The sequence below is a fragment of the Neophocaena asiaeorientalis genome, unplaced genomic scaffold (genome assembly GCF_003031525.2).
Source record: "Neophocaena asiaeorientalis asiaeorientalis breed wild unplaced genomic scaffold, Neophocaena_asiaeorientalis_V1.1 scaffold43, whole genome shotgun sequence".
In the NCBI taxonomy this organism is placed as follows: domain Eukaryota; kingdom Metazoa; phylum Chordata; class Mammalia; order Artiodactyla; family Phocoenidae; genus Neophocaena; species Neophocaena asiaeorientalis.
The window spans coordinates 14,910,378-14,937,582 of NW_020173674.1; the positions used below are offsets into that span (position 1 = coordinate 14,910,378).

At 54.4% G+C, this 27,205-nt stretch overlaps 1 protein-coding gene across 2 annotated transcripts in view; it reads right to left on the reverse strand.

Annotated features, from left to right (window-relative positions):
* Positions 1 to 27,205, reverse strand: part of TSPAN18 (tetraspanin 18) — a 181,888-nt gene that overhangs the window by 5,175 nt on the left and 149,508 nt on the right. For both annotated transcript variants that reach the window (XM_024749096.1, XM_024749095.1), the window contains exons 4-9: positions 20,154 to 20,232; positions 14,695 to 14,767; positions 12,145 to 12,339; positions 6,435 to 6,509; positions 5,178 to 5,276; positions 4,447 to 4,629 (exon numbers count right to left, since the gene is read on the reverse strand). In XM_024749096.1, the coding sequence (XP_024604864.1) occupies positions 4,447 to 4,629; positions 5,178 to 5,276; positions 6,435 to 6,509; positions 12,145 to 12,339; positions 14,695 to 14,757 (615 nt within the window). In that variant the 5' untranslated portion in view covers positions 14,758 to 14,767; positions 20,154 to 20,232. The remainder of the gene's footprint in view (positions 1 to 4,446; positions 4,630 to 5,177; positions 5,277 to 6,434; positions 6,510 to 12,144; positions 12,340 to 14,694; positions 14,768 to 20,153; positions 20,233 to 27,205) is intronic.

The window sequence follows — 27,205 nt, forward strand, 5'->3', positions numbered from 1 at the left end:
GGTACCTGGGGCCTTAACTGCTCATCTGCCCTCTGTTGGGCTGTGGCACCAAAGACCCTTTGGGTCCCCGGGCTGAATCGAGCAGACCAGTTGGCTGATGGAGGCCCTGGTACTGAGACACCCTCGGAGGGAGCAGTGAGGGCAGGGGGTGAATGGAAGATGCCGCCAACACTCAGCGAGTGTCCGCCCTGGCCAGAGCTCTGCTGTGGCCTCATGTGCTTGTTACGACTTAGTCCCCATTCCAGCCCCTCAGGGAAGAGGAAAGAAGGGAGGGAGCAGCTGACTACTTGCTCAAGGTCACACCCAAGGAGGCAGGAAGCGTATTTACACTGAGGGAACTCCAAGCTCCCAGGAGCTGCATCAGGAAGCCTCGGTTCTCGCTCACCCAGGCGGGGTCCCTGGCTCAGGGCCCGGAGCTGCCTACAGCCCGGGTATCACCTCTTCCTCACCCTCAGGATGGATGCCCACCCCTTATCCTGACCCTGCCCAGCGAGACGCTGCAGGGGACCATCTCTCCCCAGGCTGCCACCACAGACTGCGAGTCCCCTGGCTGTGCCGCCATTGCCAGCACCCGTCCTCCGTGTCTGCAGAGAGAGAACATCCCCCACCCCTGGCTCCCGACCAGTCGCCCCCCCCTCCACAACCTAATCTGACAGAGGGCAGCTATGCCAGAGGTGCCAGCACGAAGGCCATCCACATTTACACGTCCAGCATGGACCTTCCCCCGAGCCCTCTAAGTCCAACTGTCCGCTGGCTACCACTGCTTGGAGGTCCCAAAGGCACCTCACACTCAGCTTGCCTCAGACCAGATCTTCCCCCAAAGCAGGACCTATGGAGTCCCCCTCACCACTGCCTCATCCTGCCTTCCCCAAAGTCGGCCTACGACCACGTTACCTCCTGATTCATTTCTCAGATCCGTACACCTCTCTGCGTCTCCACTGCCACCATCCTGGTCTAACCCAGCAATGTTTCTCACTGGGACCAGTGTAAAAATCCATCCTGTTCACTCAGGTCCATCTCTAACCCCTGGCCACTGAGCAGCCAGGGTGCCAACATAGCCACAACCCCACATAGAACTCGACATGGGCTTCTTTGCTTTTCTAGCATCTTTGCCATGGGCCCGTCAGCACTGCATGGTCTGGCCCTGCTGATACCCTCGCTTTGAGCTAGTCTTGCCTCATTCACTGTGCTCCAGCCATACTGGCCTTCCCTTGGTCCCTGGAACACACCATGCTCCCTCCTACCCCAGGGCCTTTGAACAGGCTGCGCTCACTCTCTGGCTGGAGTGCTCTTCCCTCGTCAGGAGGATGAGAGTGTAGTACTTTATGTCTAGAGGAGACACAGCAGCATCCATAGTCACAACCCACCAGGAAGTGGGTGGGGAGCACTGAGGATAAAGCAGAGAAACAGCGATGCTGTGGGGAAAGAACACTTAAGACCACCCTGAGAAGTGGGAAAAATGGATGCTTTCCTCTTGGTGGTCACCATATTGGCCTGGAGTCAATGTCTAGCAAGATCACCATCTCCTGGTACACTCCCTGATGTTTTTTTTCCAGAAGGGGAATACATTCTTTAATTGCCTGGGTGACTATTTTGACGTAGGGAAGGCTGAGGAATGAGCAGGAGAAGCTGCCATGGTGGATTCAACTCATACCAATGGAGGAGCCCGGTTATTCATCATGGATCACCTTTGGGGATTTCCTTACTTCTCTTCATTGGCACTCAGTGATAAACAGGGCCGGTGGACTAACTCAACACCCATAGATGAGTACACTCTGCCTTAGCTCCTGACAGCCATATGACTGAGTCCTGGCCAGTGAGACCAAAGCAGAAGTCTGACAGGGGGTTCTGGGAAAGAAGCTGATGCCACCTTCTTCCTGTCTTCAACATGGGTGGGATGTCCGGAGCCATGGCAGCCATTTTGCCACCATGAAGCACTAAGCACAAAGAAAGGCCACAAGGATCACAGAGACTAGGCCTTGATGGACATGACGGAGCCACTGATAAACATGAGGAGCCACTGTCTTCCAGAATTCTTACCATTTGTATCAACCCTTTTAGTTTAGATTTTCAGTTACTTGGAATCAAACATGTTGTTCACTGACTCAGAACTGCGATGAGGATGTGAGGCAAATTCAGAAGTGCATCCTGGGCTTCAGGGAAGTGGGCTTTGGAGAAAAATCAAATAGAAATAGTCCCTCAGCAGAAGCTTTTAAAAGGGAAGAATGCTCAGGAGGGATGCTGGTGTCTCAGGAAAGGAATCCCAGGAGTCAATCTCTGGGAATCCTCATGAGAAACAGGGGAAGAGTCATCGTAAAGAACTAATGTAGCCGCACAGGGACCTCTCTGATGAACTTCAATTTCAAAGCCACACCCAGGAGATGGAAGGAGGCATCATAATGGCGGATGAATCCAGAAATGGGAAGCATGTCAGGATGAAGCCCTAACAGAACAGGGCCCATGGGAAGCCTCCCTGAACAATTCACAAGTGGCCTTAGGATAGAAGCTTGGCTGTGGGCAGCAGGCAGTCCTAGTGGTAGAAGTTTGTTTGTCTTTATGAACCCCCAGCTGTGCTGGCTGCTCTGCTTCACGGAGTTGTCAGTGTCCCAGGCGCCTTGATGCTCTGACGTTCTAGGGGGCCACCCTCCTCTGCAAGGTTTGAGGTGGCTGTCACCATGGCTGTCACCAAGATGGCTGTCACCACCAGCCAGGGGTTGGGCGGGGGGGAGAAGGAGGGTCAGGCACAGTGCTTGCTCTTAAGGACGTGACTCCTTTGCACAGCTCGCCTCTGCTCACCTCCCTTCAGCTAGAACTGGGTCATATGGCTTAGCTGCAAGGGAGGCTGGAAAGGGGGGCTTTACCTGGTGGTCATGGGGTCTCTAAACCTCCTCTTTCCAAGGAGGAACAATGAACCGAGCATGGCAGCCAGCAGTCTCTGCCACTGTGTCGGGAATCTGAGGTCCGGAGCGTGTGTCTTGGCCAAGGTGACACAGCTGCTAACAGCCCAGGTCTGCCTGACATCACAGCCTGAAACATCCCCCCACGCCCGGCAGCCTCTCCTCACGGCTGAGACCTAACTCCTGGGGCGCTGCCCCTGCCCCCAGCTCATAGCAGCCTGATTCCAGGACCTTTGTTTCTTTATTTAGATCTCTTTCCCCCAGTGCAGGGAGGCCGGACCGTAAGGGGTAGAGGAATGTGGCTTTGGGGCCTGACGAGTCCTTGGACATGACATGAGCAGGTGCAGGGGAGGAGGGTGCTGGGTTCATGAGGCAAAGCTGAGGCTGGAAAGAGTCTCATCAGACAGTCAGGGTCAGGCCGCAGCCCAACTCCCACCCCCTCCGCCCCCCGGGACTCTAAGAGGCCAGACTTGGGCCTCGCCCCCATCCCACCCCAGTCCCTTCTAGCCCATCATCCAGTTCTATTTTCTTTAGAGTAAAATTATTATTTCATGTGAAATTATGACTTGCTATGTGTTGGCTGCTTGCTATCATCTGCTTCCTGTAACCAGACGGTAAGCCCCGCAGGAGCAGGGGTCTTGTCTGCTGTCCCCTGCTGTGTCCCCTGCACCTGGCACTCTGCCATGAGAGCCTCATCAAAGGCCGAATCAGGTGAGGGGTGTGGGGCTCAGGTCACCCTCATTCTCCCCCCACTGCTCTGCCTAGCCTGGTCTCACACACACCCCTGGGGTGTATGGGGACTGGTCAGTGGGAAGGGGATCAAGGTCAAGGGCACTGTCTGCCTCACAGAGGGGGCAAAGCAGGTGCCCTTGCAGCCCCCAGAGGTGGTGCACACAGGAAGGGAAAGGGCTTCTTCTGAGACCGAGATGAAGTCCTTGGGTTGTAAAAGAAGCCAAGAAGTCTAGGAGCTTCCCAGACTCTGGAGACTAAGGTCAGGGAAACCTTGCTCCCGTGGGATCCGGAGGTGCTCCCACATGGCAAAGGTGAGCTTCCCTCCAAATAAAATGCACAGCTGAGGAGGGGCCCCCGCTGTGTAATTCTGTTTCTGGCTCCTGACACCTGCATTACCAGAAGCTCAGGGAGTGTTCTACCTGGAACACTGGAAAACTCCTAGTCACCCCTGAACCCTAGCCAAAAGGCCCACTCCTCAATCAGTGCCTGATTGATTACTGATGTCTGTGCAGACATGCGAACAAGGCGGGCTCTGGAGGTCAGACACTGGCTGCACCGGGCATCAGGGCTCCGAATGCTCACAGCCATTGATGGACTGTCTGACATTCTCATCCTTTCCCCCTTTTGGTTGGATCTCAGGAGCACGCACGGAGCCTTCCTCAGCCCCCGTTCAGGAGTCCCATATCACAGCCAACATTTCCGTGGGATTCCCTGAGTGCCTTCAGACCTTCAGGGCCCAAACTGTCACCCACCCAGCTCTGGCCACCCAAGCCCAGATGGACAGGCTTCCCCTGCCTGGGGGAGCGGGGCCTGGTACCTGCTTGTTCAGGAACAGATCCCTTCCCAGGAGGCATTCCTCCCTGCTCAGCAGGACCCCGTCCCGACTCTGGGGTTCTCTCCGGCAGCAGGCCTCCGGCACCTCGTCACTATCCAAAGTCAGGAGTCGGAAAACTGATGCAAACTTAAAGTCTTCAGGCCCGTTGACCCCACAGCAACCAAACTAGGAGGAGAGCAAAGAGAAGGGGGGATGGGAGCTGGACCCAGGTACGAGGGTGCAGAGACACACAGTCACTTCAAAGGCCACCGTGAAGCAGCGGGTGGGAGCAGAGTCAAGACCCAGGTGTGGGTTGGCTCCTCCTCCTCTGCAACCGTGGGAAAGTCACTCAGCTTCTCTGAGCCTCCAGCGTCCTCATCTGTAAAGTGAGGGTGGTGGTAACCACTCCTACCTCACCGGCACTTAGCGCTCAATAAGTAGTTGCTATGATTACTATCATCGATGACCGTTACGATGACCGTTACAACTGCTCGAGGACTCAAGACAGGGAGAGCAAACAGGTTTCCTCCCGAGTCTGGACTGTGAGGCATGGGCAGCGGCTGCCAGCTGTGCGAATGGGGGTTCTGAGGCCCGGTCCGGGCTGGGTGGATCAGTGCCTGATCGATTACTGATGTCTGTGCAGACACGTGAACAAGGCGGGCTCTGGAGGCCAGACACTGGCTGCACTGGGCATCAGGGCTCTGAATGCTCCCAGCACCCCTGGGGCCACTCACTGTGATCATGACCGAGTTCCAGGTGGCAGAGAAGACGTCTGTGTCGTTGTTGCCCTGGTAGTGCTTGGTGAGCTCCTTGGTGAAGAATTCGCGGGTGAGCTGGAGGTAAAGGGAGGGGGCAGGCTGAGATCTACAGCAGCTTGATACAGCTCCCCTCCCTGGCCTCTCCAGTGACCTGCTCCAGGGGAAGGAGGGGGAAGGCCTCAGCGTCCTGGTGCCAGTGACCCTCCTCCCAAGCAGCTAACTTGGGGCAGGCCCTCACCTCCAACCCCAGGACCTGTGGCCTCTCTCATCGTCAGACCCCCGACATGAAAACGCAGTCTACCCACACGGGCCTCGGCAAGCCGGAGGCCAGGGCCACCTGGGAACCTCCACCGTCCCTGCAGCTCCTCCCAGAGGGAGGTCTGGTCCACAGTGGGGCGCTCGCCCCCCTCATGCCGCCGCCACCCGCCGCCCTGAGCTGTTCCTCAGACAGAGCCAAGTGGATGCACTGCGTCCCAGGCCCTGAAGAAGCCACCGTGCGAGAGGTATGACCCTGCTCCCTGCTGCAGGGAAGGGCGGGGACCCTGGTGGTTGGAGCCTCTGTGATAAGATGGTCTATAGGGGCAAGGTGCCCAAATTTCATACTTGTCAGGGCCTCATGCAAGAGGGCTCTGTCCTGTTCTCCCGCATGGCACACATTCTGTGCTGGGGGGACAGCCTTTTTTTTTTTTTTTTTTTTGTGGTACGCGGGCCTCTCACTGTTGTGGCCTCTCCCATTGCGGAGCACAGGCTCCGGACGTGCAGGCTCAGCGGCCATGGCTTACGGGCCCAGCCGCTCTGCAGCATGTGGGATCCTCCCGGACCGGGGCACGAACCCGTGTCCCCTGCATCGGCAGGCAGACTCTCAACCACTGCGCCACCAGGGAAGGCCCAAGGGACAGCCTCTTTGACTATCCTCAGACTGTCAGATGACTACTGCTGGGCCACAGCTGGGCAAGGTGTGGAATGGAAGATTCTAGAACCAGGTGCGGGGTTGCACCAGAGGCTTGGGAAGAGCAGAGACCCTTAAGGGCCCTCTGACTCTGACCTTCTGGAAAAGCCCTTGCAGGGAGAGGCTCACTGGGGTCTCTCTTTGGGCTGTGGGGCCTTGCTGGGCCGGTGGGTTGTGACTTGGGCTGGAACTACTGGATGAGAGGGCACTGACTCTGTGAGACCCTCTGGGGAGGGAGGGGCTGGCCATGAATGGGGCCGGAGCACACAGGGCCCAGTACATACGTTCTCCCTGAAGATGAAGGCCAAGATGGCCGCCGAGAGCTCCGCCAAGAAGATGATCAGGATGAACAGGAAGAACTGCAGAGAGAAGGGGGCAGGCCCGACCTTCCATCGGTCACACGATTGACACAACGTACTGATTCTGAGAGACTGAGGAACTTAACTGCCGTAAGCCAGACATTTTTCATAATAAACACACCAACAATCCATCTTTGGAGCCAACAGGGTTGTCCCTCTCCTGGATCCTGTCTCTTCCAGGCATTTTATCCTCATCCCAGGAAGACCCCAGGTCATATACCCTCCCTGACTTTTTGGCGCTGACAGCAGCTGCCCCATAGAGGTCCCGAGGTTTCTCCAAACTCCTTGGTCTGAGGACTGCTTTTGGGGAGAGCTTAGGATGGAGAGTGAGATGATCTGTCCAGGATGCAGACATGAAACATCTCCTAGACCTACCAAAGGCTTTGTTTTGTTTTTTTCAATGTCCAAACCCAAGGAGAGCCCCTGGCTTAAACAGATCAGCCAGCACAAGGCGTGCATTGTTCACTCCTTACCCACAGGGGCCGGGGGTGGGGGGGAGGTCTCGCCAGGTTCAAGTCCATGGTCTCTGGTTTCATAGAGGCTTGCTTGGCATCAGAACCCGACACCTGTCCCACGGTCTCCTTTCTGTTTAGCCCCCATTTCCACAGGGAGGAAACAAGCCAGAGAAGGAGAATAACCTTCCTTTCCAAAGGTGTGCAGCTCAAAAATTTGAGACCAAATCCTGTCCTCTTAATCCAGCTCCTTTCAGAGCACCACACAACCCCTTCTCTCTCTCTGCTGAAGAGCACAGTTCAGGACTGGCCTGGAAGTGGGTCTTCTGAACCCTGGGGCTCTGGTTCCAGCAGGTCAGGGGCAGGCTTGCTGTAGTCAGCTGTGTGGGGCGACCTTGGACTGAGGTTGGGAGTAGAGCTCCCTAACCAGAAAGGAGAGTGACAGAGGGACACCTGTATCCCCGGGCAGGCTGCCCCTGGCCACGATGCCCATCCCATCCCCCTCCACTTCCACAAGCTCGTCCTTGGGCTGAGAGGTATGTTCCCCACCTCTGCAGCCTCTCACCCCTGTGACAGTGATGGAGGGTCCTGGCAGGGCTCCTGGCATCTCCATTTGGCTGGTGACAGACGGTCATCCAGTTCTCTTTCACATGGCCTCCACGGAGCCCCGCCCCACCCTCTGCCCTTGCAGTGGAGTTGCTGGCTGTCCTCAGGCTGGCAAAGAGCGGCCTCGGAACTGGTTTCCACCCCAGCGACGTGACTGAGCTGTCTCTGCCTATCAACCTCGGCTTAGACAGTTATAAACTATGGATGAGACAGAACTCGGGAACTCCACGTGCTCATAACTCTGGGAGCCTGTGCGTGCTTTCCAGGGGACTTAGCACCGTGTCAGCGAGATGATGCAGGTGAAGCGCTGTGCACGAGGCTGGCACGATGTGAGCACGGCTCAGATGGTGGCTCAGAACCAAGAGGAAGCATGGCCTTCCTGAAGACAAGGGCTGGCGTGGGCGATCTCCGGGAAAATAACAATAGCTACAATCTACGGGGTGCTTAACACCTAAGCACTGTGGCTCTTACATGGGTGATTTCATTGAACCCTCTGGGCAGCCTGGAGTAGCAGCTGCTGTTATCAACAACACCTCTGTTTTACTGATGGGGAAACTGGAACCCTGAGAGGGTAGAACTTGACCAAGCTGGCTCAGATGGGATAAACACAGGAACTCTGATTCCAGAACACAGCCTCCTAACACCATGTTATCCTGGAGCCCAGAAGAGCCTCCAAATCTTAAGACTTTCAGATGGCCTGCAGGATCTCCTGTGGATCGACAGCAATCCTTTTGCTTTCACATTTATCAAATGCTTATATGTGCCAGGAACAGAGTTAAACAAGATGCATATTTTCTTACTGAACTCTGATCACAACACTATGTCTGGGAAGGAGGTATTATTATCTTCATTTTACATATGAGGAACCTGAAGTTCAGAGAGGTTAAGTAACTGACCCCAGGTCACACAGCCAGGAAGTGGCAGAGCAGGGATTAGAACAAGGTTTTTCTGACTCCAAAGCCCATGTTCTTACCCACACCTCTGAGACCACCTCCTCTCTGTTCCTTCATTCTAGGGCTGTTTATTGAGCACTTATGCTGTGCCAGGTACTGTGCTAGGTACTGGTAAACCAATACACATAAGGCAGATGTGGTCCCCATCCTCATGGAGTTTCCACTGAGCCAAGGTTCATGATTCATGAAATGAAATTCATGAGATGAAAAACATAAGATTCACGAGATGAAATTAAAGAATGAACCTGGTAACTCACTCATTGATGGGGAAAGCGGGCCTCCACAGAGGAAGGGGGTCTACAGATCTCCTGGCCATTGCTCCTGCCTGGAGCAGGTCTCCCTAAGCATGGGGACTGAGGGATAACATGAGTGTGTGAGTTTAAGTCACCTGAAGGAAAGTGCAGGGCTTTGGGGCCAACATCGGTAACAACGTCACTTCTGCTAACTTCTCCGGCATGAAATAATTTTCTCCTGCTTGACAGGGTTACTTCTGGTTATTTGGAGGCGTTCCTCCTGGACCTGGCCACAGGGCTGGTGCTTCCTGGGGCTTCGCCTAACCAGGGCCTTTCCCAGGGTTTGTTTGCCTTGAGTTAATCTGACCTCATCCCATTTGCCTAAGGACACATTTGCCAGTAATTCCTGAACTTACACTTATCACACTTTTAGGCTCAGAAAATTAATCAAGGAGTAAAAACTGCTCTTTTGCCTACTTGTGAGCATCTCCAGACTTTTCTAAGCCATCTGCCTATAGCATGTCAGCTTTCAGTTCTCGTTTCTGATAATATTTAGCAAATTTACATACTTCATGAACAATTCAGCTCATTTATCACTTTTAAATTACACTCATCTCTTTTTGCTGTTCTCTTTTCCAATGTAGCAGGTCTTGGTTATAAAATATTTTTAAAATGTGAATCTTTCTACAGATGGGTTAAAAACATTCCTCGAACTAGTTATAGGTAAGCAACTAGGAAAAAGGGGACGCCACACAATCTCACCCATAGGCTGAAATTGTTCCATGGTACGTGAAAATGCTGTAAAACTGATCAACAGGAGTGTTTGGAAAATGTGTTTTTAGAAGAGTTGATCGTTAGCTGACATTAGACTCACTGTCTCCAGGCCTAAGGGTCACTGGCACCCCTTGGGGTTTAGCCTCAGAGCGAGGCAGAGGGGTGCCCAGCTAACTCTTTTCCCCAGGCCTCCTCTCTCTGCAAGCCTTTAAGCCACAGTTCCAGAGGTGACTAAAGTCACTCTCTCTTGGCTTCTCTCAAGATAAGTCTTCCCTCCTTCCCTGAAGGGCAAGGAGGCGGCTCAGACTTTTAAAAGGATGCAGTGGCCGGGAGGGGTGAGACCTGGGGCCCCTCTTCAGCTGGAACCACCACACAGCTGAGTCCAGGTTGGAACAGAAAGCAGATCTTCCTATTTTTCATGAATCTTTCTGAAAACCTTCCAGAAGCCGTGGTGGCCCTAGAAACACGCAAGCATGCATACCACACACACATACAACACATAGGTACAGGCACACGCATGGAGAACCTGACATATTTTGCACATAATTTGCGGTGAGTTTTGGATCACTTGAGTCCATTCCAGGTTAGGAGCCTCTGGATCAGCCCTGGTCTGAGACAGCAGACCTGAGTCCAAGACTCCCCTGGCTTTGACCTGCACTGTGACCTCAGGGTTATGTGTGTTAGGGTTCTGAGAGAGAGAGGGGAGGGGAGGGGAAGGGGAGGGGGGGAGGAGAGGAGAAGGGGGAAAGGAAGCAGGGGAAGTAAAGAAAGACAGAGGCAGGGAGAGGGGGCAGAGGTGGGTGGGGGAGGGGGAGTGGTCCAGGAGAAGGGGAAGGAAAGGCATTAGGCACAGAAACCAAGAGGAAGACAGAGGCCGAGAAAGAGCGAGAAAAGAAAGGGAGAAACACACATAATGAGACTGAAGAGACAGACGGGAGGAAGGAGGCAGAAGAGGGGATGGGAAGGGGTGACTTCAAGGTTCGGTGGGCACACCGGCCACAGCCGGGACTTAACTCTCTCAGGGGACTTGGGGCAAACCTCCTCCTACCCCGGGGTCTCAGCCTTCTCCCCTAAGCACTGGGGAGAGCGATGTGTTGTCCAGCTGGCAGGCTCTGAGGGAGCCACTTAGCTCGAGAGGGCTTGCGAGGCCTTCAGCCTGCTCCTGGCCCAGAGCCCCAGCCCGGCTTCCTGTCTTGGCTTCAGGAATGAGCCCATTAACGTTGGATGAGCCCTGGGGGCTGAGATGCAGGGTGGGCATAGGAGTGATGTAGGAAGGGAGCTCTGGTGTGTCCTGGGACCCATACTCAGCTCCTTTCAAAGTCCCCAGCTCCCCAAGCCCAGGCTTTTCCCTGCACCGTCGGACACTGTACAGAGATCTCCACCAGGGGGCGCCCTCGGGTTTCTTTGTTTCTCTCCAGAAGGAAAGTTTGCATTGCTTACCCTGCTGCCCAAGGCCAGAGGGACCCAGGGCGCCTGAGTCACACACATCACAGCTGATTTCACTTTCTATCTGTGACATGAATGGAGAGTGTCCAGTCTGTTCTAATCTGGGAAGGAGGCATTTGTGCAGATCTCTGCCTCCCAAAGCCACTGGTGCCGGCTCATCGGCAGGAGTGGACAGACGCCTTGCAAGCCCTGACCAGCCCATGTCTCCCTATCACTTAACCCCCGACCCACGCAGCTGCTCACCCATGAGGAGCGTCTGCAAGCTGGCCCTTCCACGCACACACTTCTAAGCTGGGCCGTTTTTAACCTACCCTCCAGCAGGACTGCGCTCTACCCGGTTTTCGTAGCCCGCGGGGGCACAGGACCTCATAGGAGAGGAAGTCCCATCACCAAGGCCAGGGCAGTAAGCAGAGGCCCAAAGGACCACAGCCCATGTGATCCCAGAAGACCAGAGAAACAGAACATCCACCACTTGTCTTGTTCGGCTCCAACCTATAGCTGAGCTGGTTCGCCCCTCACTTAACGAGAAGACACTAAAGCTCAGAGAGGTTAAGAAACTAGACCGGAGTCACATCATTAGTTACGAGACAGAGCAGAGCGCACACACAAGCCCAGGCCTGCCCAGCTCATCCTCGTGGGCTCGCCTGCCTCTCACCAGCCTGTCCACCAGGGAGGGGACGGCCACTCGGCCCCTGATACATCTATAGCACCTAGTGAACTATGTGACCTGTAATAGTGGGTCAAGGACTGTCTATTTAATGAATAAAGGCCCTTCAGAGGTCATATCATTTCTATTCTAGAAGTGGAAGTGCGAAAGCTGAATGATTTATCTGATAGCTATCTTAGCTCTCTTACCACAGAGTTATATATTCGAGGTCTTACAAGCAAGTAGAAAGCATGACGAGTCAGCATTCTCAGCTGACCCTGCCTTGGAGAAGCCTGGCTGTTCAGACCTGGAGTCCAAGGCCGCTGTCCACGGGGGAGCAGCTCACCCACACGGCAGGCACGGGTCCAAGCGCAGATGCATGTAGGAAGGGCTGGTGGCCCTCCCGCTCCTGGAGGACGGCCTACTCGGCTCAGACCTCAGTGTGAGTCCCCCGTAGTATGGACACAGGGCCCCCAACACCTAGCCCGGGGCACCCATGTGTGGGGTGGAGGATGGGGTACTCACCAACAGCAGCAGACACTTGTTCTCCCGGACGGCCCCGCAGCAGCCCAGGAAGCCGAGCAGAAAAAGCAGGCCCCCCATGGCCAAGAGGATGTAGGCGCCCGTGATGAGTAGGGGGTTGGCAGCCACGATCTCCCGGAAGCCGGTGGGGTCCACCATGACCCAGATGCCGACGCCCAGCAGGCAGGCCCCACCCAGCTGCTCCCCGGGGCCAGTCAGGAGAGGGGAGAAGAAACAGGCAGACACGGAGGTTAGACACTCCACACACACACGCCATTTCCCTGAGCGAGGCCCTGGGGCGGAGGCGCTGAGTGCCCGGTGGACTGGGCACAAACTCCATTTGCTGCTCGAGTCAATGTCCTGGCAGTGTTTTCCTCTGCTCTGGATTTCCCTACTTACCCTGACCTGCGGTGTGTCACGCAACCTCCACACCTAGTCTCTGACCCACGCCCCACCTCGGGCTGCTGAGAACCATGTCATGTAGAGTTTATCCACCACTTTTATATTCTCCTTAAATGTTAGAGCTGCTGGGTAATGAGGTCATTCAGTCCAACCTTCTGATTCCACACTGAGCCCCAGAGGGGACCAACGAACTTACTGAAGGTCACACAGCAAGTTCACGGCAGAGCCAGGGCTGAACCCCAGGCCTCCCTGACTCCAGCCCCAAGGACCCTCGCCAAATCCATGAACATGCTCTGACACCTATGCTGGGAAAACACAGACAAAAGCCACCCTCTTTGTCCTCAACAGGAGCTCTCAGTTGGGTTGGGGTCACCACTCTCACATCACATTCTTTTTATGTCTTCATCTCCATGGCCCTCGTCTCCATGCCTTACTTACCTTTGGAGAGAGGCAGCTTAGTCCAGAGAAAGGGCTGTACCACTTATTAGCTGTGTGACCTTGGGTAAGTGGCTTAACCTCTCTGAACCTTGGCTTCCCCGTGGTTAAAAGAAGATACTGTTTCCCACCTCCCAAGGTGGCCCCGAATAAGAAGAAAGGACAGAACGGATGTGAAGGTGTTTAGCAGGGTTCAATAAACATCTGTTCCATTGGTCTTGGGCACAGACCAGTATTGGAAACAGACCTGTTGCAGCAGAAACCATTTGGCATCATCAGATTTTAAAGGCTGGGAAGTGTTTGAAATCCCCGTGTCGTGGGAGGACCTGAGGAATGACAGAAAACTGCTGAGCTTTGGCTTGGCTGGGGGGTCTGTAAGCTGGGGGAAGAGCTGGATGGTTTGGGGCAAGAGGCGATATTTTCAGGTGCGGTGGTGGGACGGGGGAGACAGAGAGGCCTGAGGGACCCCGGGACAGTGAACGACAGAATCTACATTTTCGCCGTCTGCTGCGCAACGGCTTTCTCCTTGGTCTCCCACAAACCTCCAGGGAAACCTCCTCATAGCTGTGGGAGGTTTGGGGCTTTAATAAGTGTGCTGAGTTCTGCTTCAAGGGCGGGGCTCAGGCATGAACTGGGCGGCCCATGATGACTCAGCCCCATTTCACCTAGGGACACTGGGGCTGCCCAGGGCCACCAAGCTTGGAAGTTGGGTCTAGAATTCAAGTCTGTGGGGCTCCCTGCTCTTCAGGATTAGGGGCAGGGGAGGGAATCCAGGAGAGTTGCTGAAATGTACAAAATATAGATGGTGACAGACCGACAAGAGTCAGTTTTGACCAGAAGAGGCCTCTCTTTCCTAGTGACCCTGCCCTGGGGGACATCAGTAGATGTTTACTCATCGAGGTCTTGGCTGCACTAAGGTCAAAGGTTGAGGTGGGGTCACACGATGAGCGTGGCTCTGCTCCTGGGAGAGGCCATGGGTCTGAGCAGAGCAGGTGGGCTGTGCTACAGGGCGCTGGGCTGGCCACCTGAGCCCCCAGGGCCTCTGTTCTTTCACGCATAGAATCCATAGGTTGGATGGGGATGGAGCTGACACATTCCAGGCATTCCTAAACTAATCTTGCTTCATTTGCAAAAAACCCGTTGAGGGAGGAGTTTAAAGGATGAAGATACTGAGGTTCAGAGGGGTGAAATGTGTTTCAGATCACAGCTGGAGAGATGCAGAGCTGGGCTTTGAACCCAGGTCTCTTGGTCCCAGAGAGGTTTCAGATTTCATCAGGTGGCTCCATCAGCTCCGCCCATCCAGCTCTGCTGTGCATAACTGCTCTGGGGGGTCAGGGCTGGGTGGGGCTCCCTGCTGCCCTCTGATCACCCCCATCCTCCCCCCTGCCAACTCCCTACCAGGGGTCAGATTTCAAGATAGTAGCCAGGACTGAGGCCCCTATCTTTTCTTTTTTAGAGGAGCTGAAGCATCATCTCAGGGGCTGTGCAAAACACCTCTCCTGTGATGGTGGGCGCTAGGACCGCGCTAGGAGTGGGGTGGGCACTGCTGGGGGCCTCCGCGCCGTGAGCCCCCAGCTGGGCAGGTAGGGCTGCTTCTAGCACTGGCTCCTGTTCCTGTTCCTGGGACTCAGCCCCATGTGACTTTCAAGCCGCAGTCAGTCCTGCCCACCCCGCAGAGGCCTGGGGAGACCCCGGGAATGTTCCAGGAATACTTACAAATATGAAGAAATTGAATACAAACATCAGATACTTCATGCAGCTCAGACAGTCGCCTTCCATGGTGCTCCCCCTACAAAACAGCAAGGCCCTCTCAGCCTTCCCGCTGGGGGACCCCATCCGAAAAGATCTCCTGCCCCTCCCTCCTCTCCTCCTCCTCGGGGTGTCCCAGTGGCCAGCCTGCCCTTGTAGCCGTTGGGGGAAGAGGGCAGCTGATAGCAGCCTCCTCATCACAGGGCTGGTGCTTTGCCCTGTGAGGCCAGAGCTAGGAGTGAGAACTCGAGAGCTAGCCTGCCCGGGTTCAAGCCCTGTCTCTACCGTTCATTTGCTGTGTGGTCTTGGGCAAATTACTCCACCTCTCTGACTGTTGCTCTCTCCCACTTGAAAGTGGAGATTAAAGACAGAAGCTTCCTCCCCACAGTGCTGGGAGGATTAACTGAAATAATGCAGAAGTATGCTCAGCAGGTACTCAGTGTGGCAGGTGCTCAGAGGTGTGACATCATGACGTTACTTGATTGCAGACACGAGCCTCCTATTTGGTAGATGAGACACTAAGGCTCAGGGCCTTGAGGGACTTGCTAAGGTCCTAGAGCGGATTAGAACCCAGGTCCAACAAACTACCTACTACCCCACATACCGTCCGACTCGAAGGACCAGTCCAGTGAGGAGGGGTGTTGCAGGGAAAGAGCTGCAGGCACCTCCTGGGGCCCCAGGCCCCCAGATGCTCCCCCACCCTGACTACCTCTATCGTGAGACTTAGAGCACCCCACCTCCCCCTGGAGTCTCCCCGTCCCTACCTAAGAGTATGCCCATGGTAGCGGGTCACTGAATACAATTCTACTCAACAAACATTTGTTGTGCAACGACTGGATGCCAGGCACTGGGGCTTGAAAACAAGATGTAGCCCTCCCCCATGCCCGGGGGAAGCAGACGGCATCTGCTATCGCAAGCCATCCCTCAAGGTGCACAAGTCACGGTCATATTCAATGTACAATGTTCAATATTTCTACGCTTTCTTCCTGACAGCCCTGGGGAGAGGATGGGCAGACCCAGGAGGACCTACCCCTTCCCTTGCTCCAGGCCCCATCCTCCCAGCAGCCAGTGGAGGGCTGAGATTCAGTGGGGACCCATGGGTATGGCGGGCCTGTTTAGCTAGCATCTCTTGGTCCATGCCACGCCCACCAGTTGTTAAACCATTATCCTTGATGGTGGGTCATCCTTGTCTCTTGCATCATGCCCAAGCCCAGGCTCTCTTCCTCCAGAACGGGTCCTCACACCAAGCCACCAGCCCTCCGCTATCTCCTCCATCTCTGACCTTCTAGAAGCAGCAACTAACCTGCATCTAAACATGGCAGTTCCAAGCATGGGCTCGGAAGCCAGACATACCTGGGCTCCAATCCTGGCTCGTCACACCTCTCTACCTCTGTGTCTTTGGTAAGTGACTTAACATCTTGGGCCGCAGTTTCTTCATCTGAAAGTGGGCATTTAGGACCTGCATCCTGGCGTGTTGTGAGGATTAAATGAGATGTCCTATGTCAGGGCTCTCCACGGCACCTGGCTCAGAGTGGGGTGAACAGCCCTTACTAGGAACACACCTAACTTTACAGTCATAGGTGACTCACTGGGCTATCACTGACCATGAGATCAGGACCCCAGGACAAAGACTTGCACCCTGGGCACGGCATGCTGACCCCCTCTCCCCTGGGCACTTGGCTGATGCAACTCCATACATCTGCTGAGACCCTGTCGTCCTTGGAAAGGGGGAAGAGGACAGGGAAGAACATTCACTGAGTGCCGACTCTTTGCCAGCCACGCTCCAGCTCCATGAAGTGACTGTCCTGAATCTTTCAACAGCCGCACGAGGCAGGAAGTACTGTGCCCATTTTACAGGTGAGGACACTGAGCTCAGGGAGGGGAAGGTGCCCAGCATCCTGGAGCTTGTGAGCATGCCCCTCAGCTCACTTCAGATGCTGTGCTCCGCCTGGTCCAGGGACCACTGTTCAGGCAGACAGCAGGGCAGAAAGAGCACTGGACTGGGAGTCTGGAGCCCCAAGCTCCAGCTCTGCAAGTCACTTCCTCTCTCTGGCCTCAGTGTCTTCATCTGCAAAACGATGGAGATGGAGTTTGATGGGCTGTCAGTTCCTGCCACCAGGCTCTGACTCGGGTGGGCTTTTAGAGGGCAGGAGGGGCGGCCCCAGTGAGATGCTGAGAAGTCTGCAGGGGGGCCAGGCTCTGGGGGCCCCCTCCTCTGCCTACCCAGGCAAAGCTGTTCTCCAGGGTCTGATCCGGCTTCAGCTGGCTCTGGCTCTCTGGCATTTAAGGGGCATAATAAATACGGCAGCTCATAAACGGGCTACCTGTATTTATTATGTACCACATTCATTAGAGCTTACATCTAATGGGTGCCTTATGGAGTGCTGGGCTCCCAGACGAGTGCAATAAAAGGTGATGTGTCTCCTGGGAAGAGCCTCTGACAACCTCAAAGGTGAAGCAGGTGGAAAAAGAGATGATGTGAGCTGGAGGGTGGATGGAGACAGGGAAGCCCAGGCGTCAGCTCCAGGGCAGGGTGCAGAGCGGACAGAGGGCTTTGCAGCCTGACAGAGGATCACATCCCAGTTGCTTAGCTGGTGGCCTGGGGCAAGTTCTTGAACTGCATACATCCGAGTTTCCTTTTCTTTAAAATTAGCATAAAAAAATAATGCCTTTCTCATAATGCATGGAAAATGCTGAGAACAGAGCTTGGTGTATGGTAGCTGATAACAGCAACAGCGAGTAGCCGCTGCCTGCCCTTGAGTTCTTACTATGTGCCAAGGAACACGCGTACACAATCTCGTTGAATCCTCGTAAGGCTCTGGATTTAGGTAATGTCATTTCCCTTTGTTCAGGCGAGGGAATTGAGCTTCAGAGAGATGGAATCACTTGTCTTAGGTCACACAGCATGGAAGTGCCTGAACCAGGATTTGAACCCATGTCTGTCTTAATCCGGAGCCACATCATCATTTTCAATGAATGCTAATTCCCTCGCCCCATTCATCCATTTTCCTCCAAAATTCAGGCTCGTCTTCACACCTCTTAATGCCATTTTATTTCCCAGTGGCCAGAGAGACGGCCTCCTGCGTCATCGCCCACGGCCAGGCTAGAATCAAAAGACCAACAACTGCTAGCTCCACCAGCCACAGGGGCTCCTGAATGTGGGGACACACCTCCACGGCCAATTGGCCAGACAAAAGTGACAGACACATGGCACCTCCAATCGCTGCCTGGATCTGGGTGTTGGCTCCACCCACCCACGGAGCCTTTTGGACGCTAAGCCCATCATCAAGCAGTGCCCTAATTTACTTCTAAGGAGAGTAGAACATAGTCTCTGCAAGGCGGATTGAGAAGAAACTGCAGACCATGGAGGTACAAAGGCTTGGCTGTTCCTCAAAAAAGATGTTCGAAAGGCACTTATGAAGGAGACGGAGGGGGCGGATCTCTGCTAAATGGAAAGGCCATGCCCTCCCCGGGGCCAGGGGTGAAAGGCCCACTGAGGATTCCCCATTCCACGGAGCCCACAGGGTCCCGGAGCGGAGGGTGGCAGTGACAGTGGGGCTGCAGGGTCACACGGGTCCTGGCTCCACCTCCTTCTAGCCCCGGGGCCAGTGGACAAGTCACGTAAGCTCCCTGGGCCTTTGCTTTCGTGTCTGCAGAATGGGGCCAAGAATGCTGACCTGCTCAGGAAATCAGAGGACTGAGGATTAAATGATAAATAACGTATGTAGGGCTTCTCACGCCAGGCCTGACACACGGCGGTTCCTCCCCTTCCCTCCTTGCCCTGCTCTCTCAGACCCTGAGAGGGAAGGACTCTGATCCGGAGGATTTCTGCTCAGGGAGGAGGAGTGTGGTCAGTGGTTTTCATACTGGGTTCCCCGAGGCTAGCAATCTCCTAAAGTCATTTTCAGGATTTCAAGTAACACCTCACAAATCATCACCTCCGCAATGCCTGGCTCAAGGGGCAAGTGTCTTGGGTTTTGGAGCCATTAAACCACTCCAGGGTGGGAACCCTATTTGTCATGTTGTTCAGAAGCTCTAACTGCTAGGTATGTGTGACTCGGCAGTACATGAACTAGGGAGAAAGGTATACTTCATAAATGATGACTTGGTAAAAGGCAGTGCTGTTTGACCAATAAGATCCTTTAAATCTTGAGGCCCAGAGAGAGGAAATGCAGGAGTCAGCATCACAGGCAAACTTGCCCTCGTGTGAATTCAAATCCCACAGGCGCAGGGAAAGCATGCTGGGAAAGCAGTTCAGGTGCTGTGGGTCCAGCTGCCCTTCCATGTGGGCGCCTGCCCCAGGGTGAGCCTGGGTGGGAGCAGTGGACTTGCTGCCATGGCTCTCATGGTCTTGAGACACCTGTGCCCTTCACAGCAAACACTCCCCGCCCCCCCCCGCCAAGGGTTGGTGCTTACAGATGGGTGCTTTATCATTCAATGTGACCCCCGGATGCCACTGACTGTTTCATGTATAACAAAGCCAGGTGTTTAAGGGCTTTAAGGGGAACTTTTACGTGACACTACTGTTTCTGTAAGCACTGATTTAGAATCCAGCCCTTGTATAACTTATGTCACCAGCATTTCAATAAAAGAAGTTCTTGGCCATGAAAAGGTAGAGCAGCACTGATCTGGCCCAACACCCTCACCATGGAAATGGGAAAACCAAGGCTGTGAAAGGGAAGGGGAGAGTGGCCAAGTTACAAAACCAATTAGTGAGGGATCTGGGCCTGGAGCCCTGTTTCTTGAAGCCCAGGCCATTGCCCGGTAGCTACTCTCCACACTCAATATTTTACTTATTTATTTTGGTAGCACATACCTTCCCTTGTTAGAATGTATGCTTAGAAAGGCATGGACTTGCGCTTCCCTGGTGGCGCAGTGGTTGAGAGTACGCCTGACGATGCAGGGGACGTGGGTTCGTGCCCCGGTCCGGGAAGATCCCACATGCCGCGGAGCGGCTGGGCCCATAAGCCATGGCCGCTGAGCCTGCGCGTCCGGAGCCTGTGCTCCGCAACGGGAGAGGCCGCAACAGTGAGAGGCCCACGTACCGCAAAAAAAAAACAAAAAAAAGAAAGACATGGACTTGCTTTGTTCACTGCCATATTCTTAGTGTCTAGAGCAGTGCCTGGCACATGTGTCCTCCATTCCTATGTCTGAATGAATGAATAAATGCAGGAAGAGTGGGAAAAGAGAAAACAGACACAGAACAGTAGAGACTCAGCAAATCAGGGAAACAGACAAAGTCAGAAAGAGAGGGAAAGATGGAGAAAGACTGAAGGAGAGAGACAGGGAAAGAGACAGAAGAAGAGATACGGGAAGGGACAGACAGACAGACTGAGAAAGGTCTGCTGGGGAGACAGGACGGTATCAGGGGTTGGCACAGGGGTGCACAGGGACGGGGAAGGGGGGAGCAATTGCTGACTTGTCACCTGGGCAGTTCTGATGTCAGCGGGACAGTCTCTTGGTCAGAGGGGTTCCTGTATATTTCCGTTATTGGCCCAGCTTGTCCTGTAAGAGAGAATATTCCATTATTCTAGGAAGCCTATAAGGAGCAACCCCATTCAAGAAGCTGCTTGTGGGGCTTCCCTGGTGGCGCAGTGGTTGAGAGTCCGCCTGCCGATGCAGGGGACGCGGGTTCGTGCCCTGGTCCGGGAAGATCCCACATGCCGCGGAGCGGCTGGGCCCATAAGCCATGGCCGCTGAGCCTGCGCGTCCGGAACCTGTGCTCTGCGGTGGGAGAGGCTGCAACGGTGAGAGGCCCGCGTACCGCAAAAAAAAAAAAAAAGAAGAAGCTGCTTATGAACACCCGACCCCCCTTCGGACACGCACGTTCTGGGCCAGTGCCTTGCTGATCTGGGCCCGTTGGCGCTAATGAAAAGCTCTCAGCACCTGGGGCACTCCTGCTGGGGAGGCCCGCACCCCATGCCCGCCTTCTGCGCAGATGGCAGCTCCCGGGTGCCCTGGCTGGGGCCGCATGGGGAACCACATCTTCAAGAGACTTGTGGTTTCTGGCACGGGCTTCAGCTCTGCTGACACGCTACTGCATGTGGCTGATGAACGGGGAGAAGAGGGTGGGTGTGGTGGCCCGTACAACTGGATGCCCCCTGGTTGCCCCTGGATGCCCCCTGGGCATCTGCACTGATGCTTCAGAAGAGAGTGCTGGCAGAGCGCCGTAAATCAAACACCCTCCCCGGAAACTCTGACTCCCAGGGGAGAGAAATTTGATGCTGGAAAGGGTGCCTTAGGCTTTGCAGGATTTGCCAGAAGGCTCCTTTCCTCATTTCCACTGCCAGCTCCCAGCAGTGGGAATGGGGGTGTGATTTCAGCAGTCAAACGGGCCCAGATGGAGACTCCTGTTCTGTCACATGTGTGGGGAATTCCATAGCCGGCTGCTGCTCAAACACTGGGCTAGAGGACATTTCCAGGGAAAACCTGAGGTCTGGGGGAGCTTGGGCTGCAGTGGGCCTTCCCATGGGCAGGAAGGGGGAATTTCTGCATCTTGGGTACCTGTTCAGATTTCTTCCCATTCTCATCAGTGGTGGGGATGAGGGGCGGTAGGTGAAAGATTCCTCTCCCTCCCTCCCTCCATCCCTCCATCCTTCCCTCCATCCCTCCATCCATCCCTCCCTCCATCCATCCATCCACCCATCTGCTCAGCAACTCCTACTTTGCGCTGGGTGCTGTGTTAGGAAATGGAGATACAAAGAAGCACGAACTCAACACTTGGGTGGCAGTGGGGGTAGGAGATTGGGGGAGGCAAGGGAAGGGATGATAATAGGGCTGGGGGCCCACAGGCAGGAGGACAAACTCTCCACTGGCGTAACTCCACTGGCGTAACTCCACTGGGGGCAGTTAGGGAGTTTTCACCGGGAAAGGGACAGTGCAGGGGAGTAAGTTTTGAGGCAGTGTAGAGGTGGGGATGGGCAGAGGTGGGGAAAGGCAGGAGAAGGGGCCCTCCTGAGAGCTCTCTGAGGCTCCAGGAACTGGTACCCCACTCCTGTTTAGCCTAAACATACACACGTGGCAAGTTCTTCAGCTGCCTGCCTCGGTATCTGCTGTATGGCTTTGGGCTATATGCTTACATGCATGAGCTCATTAAATGCCAAGAACAACCCTAGGAAGTAGATATCATACCATCACCTCCATTTTACAATGAGGAAACCGAGACCTGGAGAAGGAAGTGACTTGTCCTTCATCACACAGCTAGTAAGTGATGGACCAAGAATCCACACCCAGCAGTCAGAATCAAAGCCAGCTTTCATGGAAAGGGCTGCCTTCACTCACATCATTATGGTGAATCCTCAAGACAGATCTGCAAGGTGGACTATTGCCCCATTTTATGGAAGGAAACTGAGGCTTAACTGTGGCAAAGCTGTTGCATCCTCTTGAGATTCGAGGCTCTTTCTAAAACTCCAGGCGAGATGTTAGAAAAACTGTGTTGGGGGCCAGGAGTGGGGAAGAGGGCAGAAGCCCAGCCCCATCTGAACAGTGACAGATCCCCTGAAATTGACCCCGGGGGTGTGGGGAAGGGAGGACACTGTCACTACCAGGCAGGACACTGCCACCTGGGTGGGCATCTGGGGGGGAGAAGCCCCCGGGGTCTAGGCAAGGCCCAAGGAGCTCTGGGCTGGAACTCTATCCAGGGATGGCTCACAGGGCAAGATGAAGCCAACTCAGGGTCCTTCCTAGAGCTCGGGTTTCTGTGGCCTAAGGAATGGAAGCCCCAGTGTCTAGTTCAGGAGATGCACCCCAGCCCCAGGGTTCAGGGAAGCAGGGAGGGGGTCATAGTTTTCTCTTACCCCCGTTCTTCCCCTGCCCCGTCCCAGCCCTGGTGCCCCAAAAGCACCATCCTCTGCCCAGCATCTCAGGCTGGTGGTCACCTTGAGTGTGACACAAACCACCTTCCTCTGGACACTGAGGCTGGGATGAGATGCCTGGGTGATGCAGAAGGCTTACCCGGGGGCGGGGAGGAGGTGCTGAGCTCCGTGTGAATCTCCAGCGTCTCCTCACCTCCTCTTCACCAGGATGCCCCCTCCCTGATTGTTTTCTCACCCAGTGAAGATCTGTACTAAGGGGAAGCTGGGAAAAGATGGCCTGGGAGATGCCTGCCTGCTCAGCCATCACCACTGCTTCTGCACAGCCTGGGACGGCACCTGTCTTGGCCAGCACCCTGGAGACCTTCAGAAAGTCACTACTCTCCCTGAGAAGCTAGGTGCTCCTATGAAAACTGTGATTCTCAGTTCTGAAGCCAAAGGTGGTTGTAAGAATTCATGAAATGAAGCGATATGATGTGAAAACTCTTGGAAAACACTTGGAAACACTGTTCCCGTGGGGATTTATTATTATCAGCATCCTCATATATTGAAACTAGGTGGATGCCCAAACCATGTTCACTGGTTATCAGTGGAGGTGGGTGTGGGGCAGACCATGGACGTCTGGCTTGGTCAGGATGGATATAAATATCTTTCCTTTAAATGGCCCCAAAGTCAAATTAGTTGCTCCAATTTTGTGATAATTGAGCCTAATAATAACTAGTAGTATTGAGCATTTACCATGTACCAGACTCTGCTAAGCATTTCTCCTGCATCCTCTTATTTAATCTTCACCTAGGAGGTAGGTATCATTATTATCCCATCTTACAGATGAGGAAACTGAGGCTCAGTGAATATAATTAACTGGCCTGGATTCATTCATATGGTTAGTAAGACCACCTGGCCATGAATCAGGCCTAAGTCTGCTAGACTCCAAACCAGAGCACCTGATAAGACATTGATCCGTGGACATGGCACAAGAGAGAGGACGCCAGAAAGAGGGGGTGCTATGCCCCAGTCTCCAAAGTTTCCAACCCAGTGCTGCTCTGCCCTGAATCAGGTGACCAGGCAGTGTCCCAGCGAGCTGGCTAGCATCCTCCCCCATGCCAGCTGGAGGCCTTTGGGGGATGACCCCATCCTGCCATCCCTTGACAGATGGGAGCCCTGAGGCCCAGAGAGGGGCAGAGACGGTGTGAGGTCACGCAGCACTGCTGTATTTTCCTCTGCAGGCCCCTGCCTGGGCCAGACAGCTTTATTAATCTTGTCAATCCCACTGCCCCAGATGGCGGCTCAGTCCCATCTGCATTGAGCAGGCCCAGGAGGGGTTCTCTGATTAAGAAGAACAGCTCAGTTCGTAAATCACTCCTTTTACTTTCACTGCCCCCAGGCCCCGGGCATGCTTTCTGGAGAGAGAGAAAAGAAGGCAGGTGGACAGGGGCGATGGAGAAGCCCCCATCGGAGGAAGCAAATGTAGATCTGGGCTGGAGGGAGCCGAGAAACGTCTTGTCAGCACTCTGGCCAGGTGAGGGCGCTGTGGTGCAGGGAAGAGCCTCAGGGGGTCCCAGGGGAGCGGCCTCACCTGGGTCCCAACCAGTACCGGCTCTGCCCCCAACAAGCTGTAAGACGTGGGCCAGCTTCCTCACCACCTGAGCCTCCATCTCTCCATCTGTGAGATGGGCATTCTCAGATCTAACTCCCAGGGTCACTGCGTGGATGGAGAGATGGTGTAGGAAAAAGCACTTGAGCGGCTGTACGTCCAGTTCCTTCCTTCCTGTGCACGCCAGGCACCTGCTAGTGCCAGCACTGGGCTGGGTCCAAGGCACGGACACCAGCGGCTTCCCTCCCTCAAGGACTCACTAGAGCCTACGGAGAATTAATAACCCGGTACTCAAAGAGGAGTGGGAACAGCCACCTCAACCAAGGGCGTGCCGGGCAGGAAGGGAAACAAGTGCTGACTGCCTGGTGGGGCTGCAGGCGGAGCCTAGAAGCTGGGGGGCTTGTGTGTGGAGGACAGGGCAGGGACCGACATTTATTGAGCCTCAGTGAATACTGCAAGCCATTGTGTTATGGGCATTTACCTATAATGATCCTCCAAAGAGATCTGCAAATTATCAATAGATAAATAACCATCGTTCCCTTTTACAGAAGAGGAAACTAAGTCTCCAAGGGGCTAGAAAGGCCCCAGAGCCAGAACTGACCCAGGTTTGCCTGACTCGAAGATGCAAGTGTTCCTTCGTCAGGACTTGGGGCTGAGGCTTGTCAGAATAACGAGGATTCTTGTCATCAGGTTCCAAGCTGGGGGGAGGGGGGAGAACTTATTTGCTAGCTGGCGGCGCCTGCTGGGCCTCATCCCAAGATACACGGTCTCATAAACAAGCAATTGGCCCGAAATCCTGGCGTGCCTGGTGATAGCACGGACACGGGGACATGGACACAGCTGATGGGGGATAACATCTAATTAGGCTCCTGGGGGCAGAGCCTGTGGTGGATGTAGCGGATCCTAAGTGACAGCCTTCCCCGGCCTCCACACTGGAAGCAGAGTGGCTGCAGCGTCTGGGAAAGCACAGTCTGTAGTCTGTGAGCAGAACCAGGTCTGGGCACTGCGTGTTCCTGCCGCAAGCCCTCTCCTCTGCCGTCAGAGAATCTTCAAAGAAGGAAGGAAGCCTTAGTGAGGGCTGACTCCAACTCTCTTTTTTCACACTGGGGGATGCTGAGGGCCAGAGAGTGGAAGGGTCTGGCCCAAAGTCACACAGCAGCGCCAGAACCAGGAACTCCTGATTTTAAGCCCACTGCTCTTCCCACCACTCAAGGCAGCCCACTAAGAAAAACATCTTAATTTATTTTGACTTCTGAAAGCATTTTACACACATTATTTTATCGAATCCTCCCAACCACCCCAGGAGATAGGCACTCTTGTTTTATACATGAGGAAACTGAGGCTCAGAGAGATGAAATCCCTGGCCCAAGGTTGGAGAAATTGCTGGGACAAAGCAGGGTTCCCATCCTTCTGCCCTGGCCGTCCTCCAGAGGTGTGGCCTGGGGACTCTGGGCTGCTGGTCCCCAGAGTGACCCTTGCCACAATCCTTGCCCCCTGCCCCATGGACCTGGACTGGACTCAAGCCACAGAAGGCGCTCATCCCCGACACTTCCTGGGATGGGTCCATGGCTCCATCCTCCTGCCTTTGCACTGAGATGGCCCATTTGCAAAGGCCTCTGGGAAGGCTCTGCACCTTCCACCAAAAGCTGGTGGGCAACCTGGCTGCTTCCATGGGATCCAGAGAGTGTCCACCCCACGGCCTCTCTGGATCAGCAAAGAACAAGCTCCCTCCCAGCCAACCGTTATTCTGTGGCAATTTATATCAGAAAACACTTCATTTTTATGTTCTTTCATTCATTCCCCATTTAGTGAGCACCCTTGGCCTCTGGGGGGAACCCACAGCCCTGGGGGACCTGGGTCTGGGGGATCTGCCAGTAGACTGTCTCTGCAGCTCCTCCTGTGCTAGGAAGTGTCACTGTGTCCCCAGCCTCCCGGCAGCCCTCTCCCCGCCCAGCCTGGCACAGGAAGCGGTGACTTCCGGCAACACCTCTGCTTCACCTGGCTGAGTCTGTCTCATTATTCTCCAGGGTGCCTCCTGGAAGCTTTTTAGTCTTTATGCTAACCAGAGCCTGCAGCTACTTATCTCTTACTGTATACCTGGCCTTGAACTATCGGCATACAGACCTCACAAGAATCCTAGGAGGTGGGTCTGCTCCCCACTGACCTGTGATTGAACCAGGCTCAGAGACGATGAGCAGCCTGCCTCAGGGCACTCAGCCAGGCTGCAGGGGTCCCCTGGCCTGATCCCAGAGCTGAGCTCTTAGCAAGGGTCTCTCACTTTTCCCCCAACCCTACATAAAATAAAATACATAGGATTAAACCAATTATATTAAAATATGGTTATGAGAATATTTTAAAAACATTTGTAATATGCAAATACTTCTTTATCAACCCATTACATTCAAGATCCAGTGATAGGTTCGATAACTATTGAAATCTGCAACAGTTTTGGGGTGATATGAAAGTATCTGCTTCTATATATTGATGGCAACATTACAAGTACAGCTGATGGAGCTATGGCTTGTTGCCTGTGATCATAGTTGGAGGAAATGCTCAATTTCATTTAGATGTTAGTGAAAGCAAAGACATAATCTTCTCCCCCAAGTTCACCAATTCCTCGAGTTCCATGTCATCCACGGAGCCTGGGATAGGCACTCCTGCCTTAGACATAGCTCATCCCTGACAGTAACGCCCCACCCCACTTGTGGCTCATCAATCCAGTTTGTCACTCACAATCTCCATCCCTCCCCAGACAGAGGATGCCCTTTCCTCTCAGCCCCCACCCCCAGCAGAGGGGCAGAAAGTTTACAGCAGGAGCAAAGGAGACCATAGGGGCAGGGAAGAGGAGGGGTATCAGAACCCTAAACTGACCATAGCCACACGTGGCCACCTTCCTGCCCAGGGCAGGAATAGGCAGCTTGGGTGGAGGTGGAGGCCAGGGAGCTAGCCAGTCTGAGAAGCCCCTGGGGAGTTTGTTCAGCCCTCGAACTTCCAGGTTCCAGCCCTGAGATTTGGATTCTGTGGGCTCAAGGAGAGGCCTACCGGTCGGTCTTCCCTTCTGATCCATCCCTTT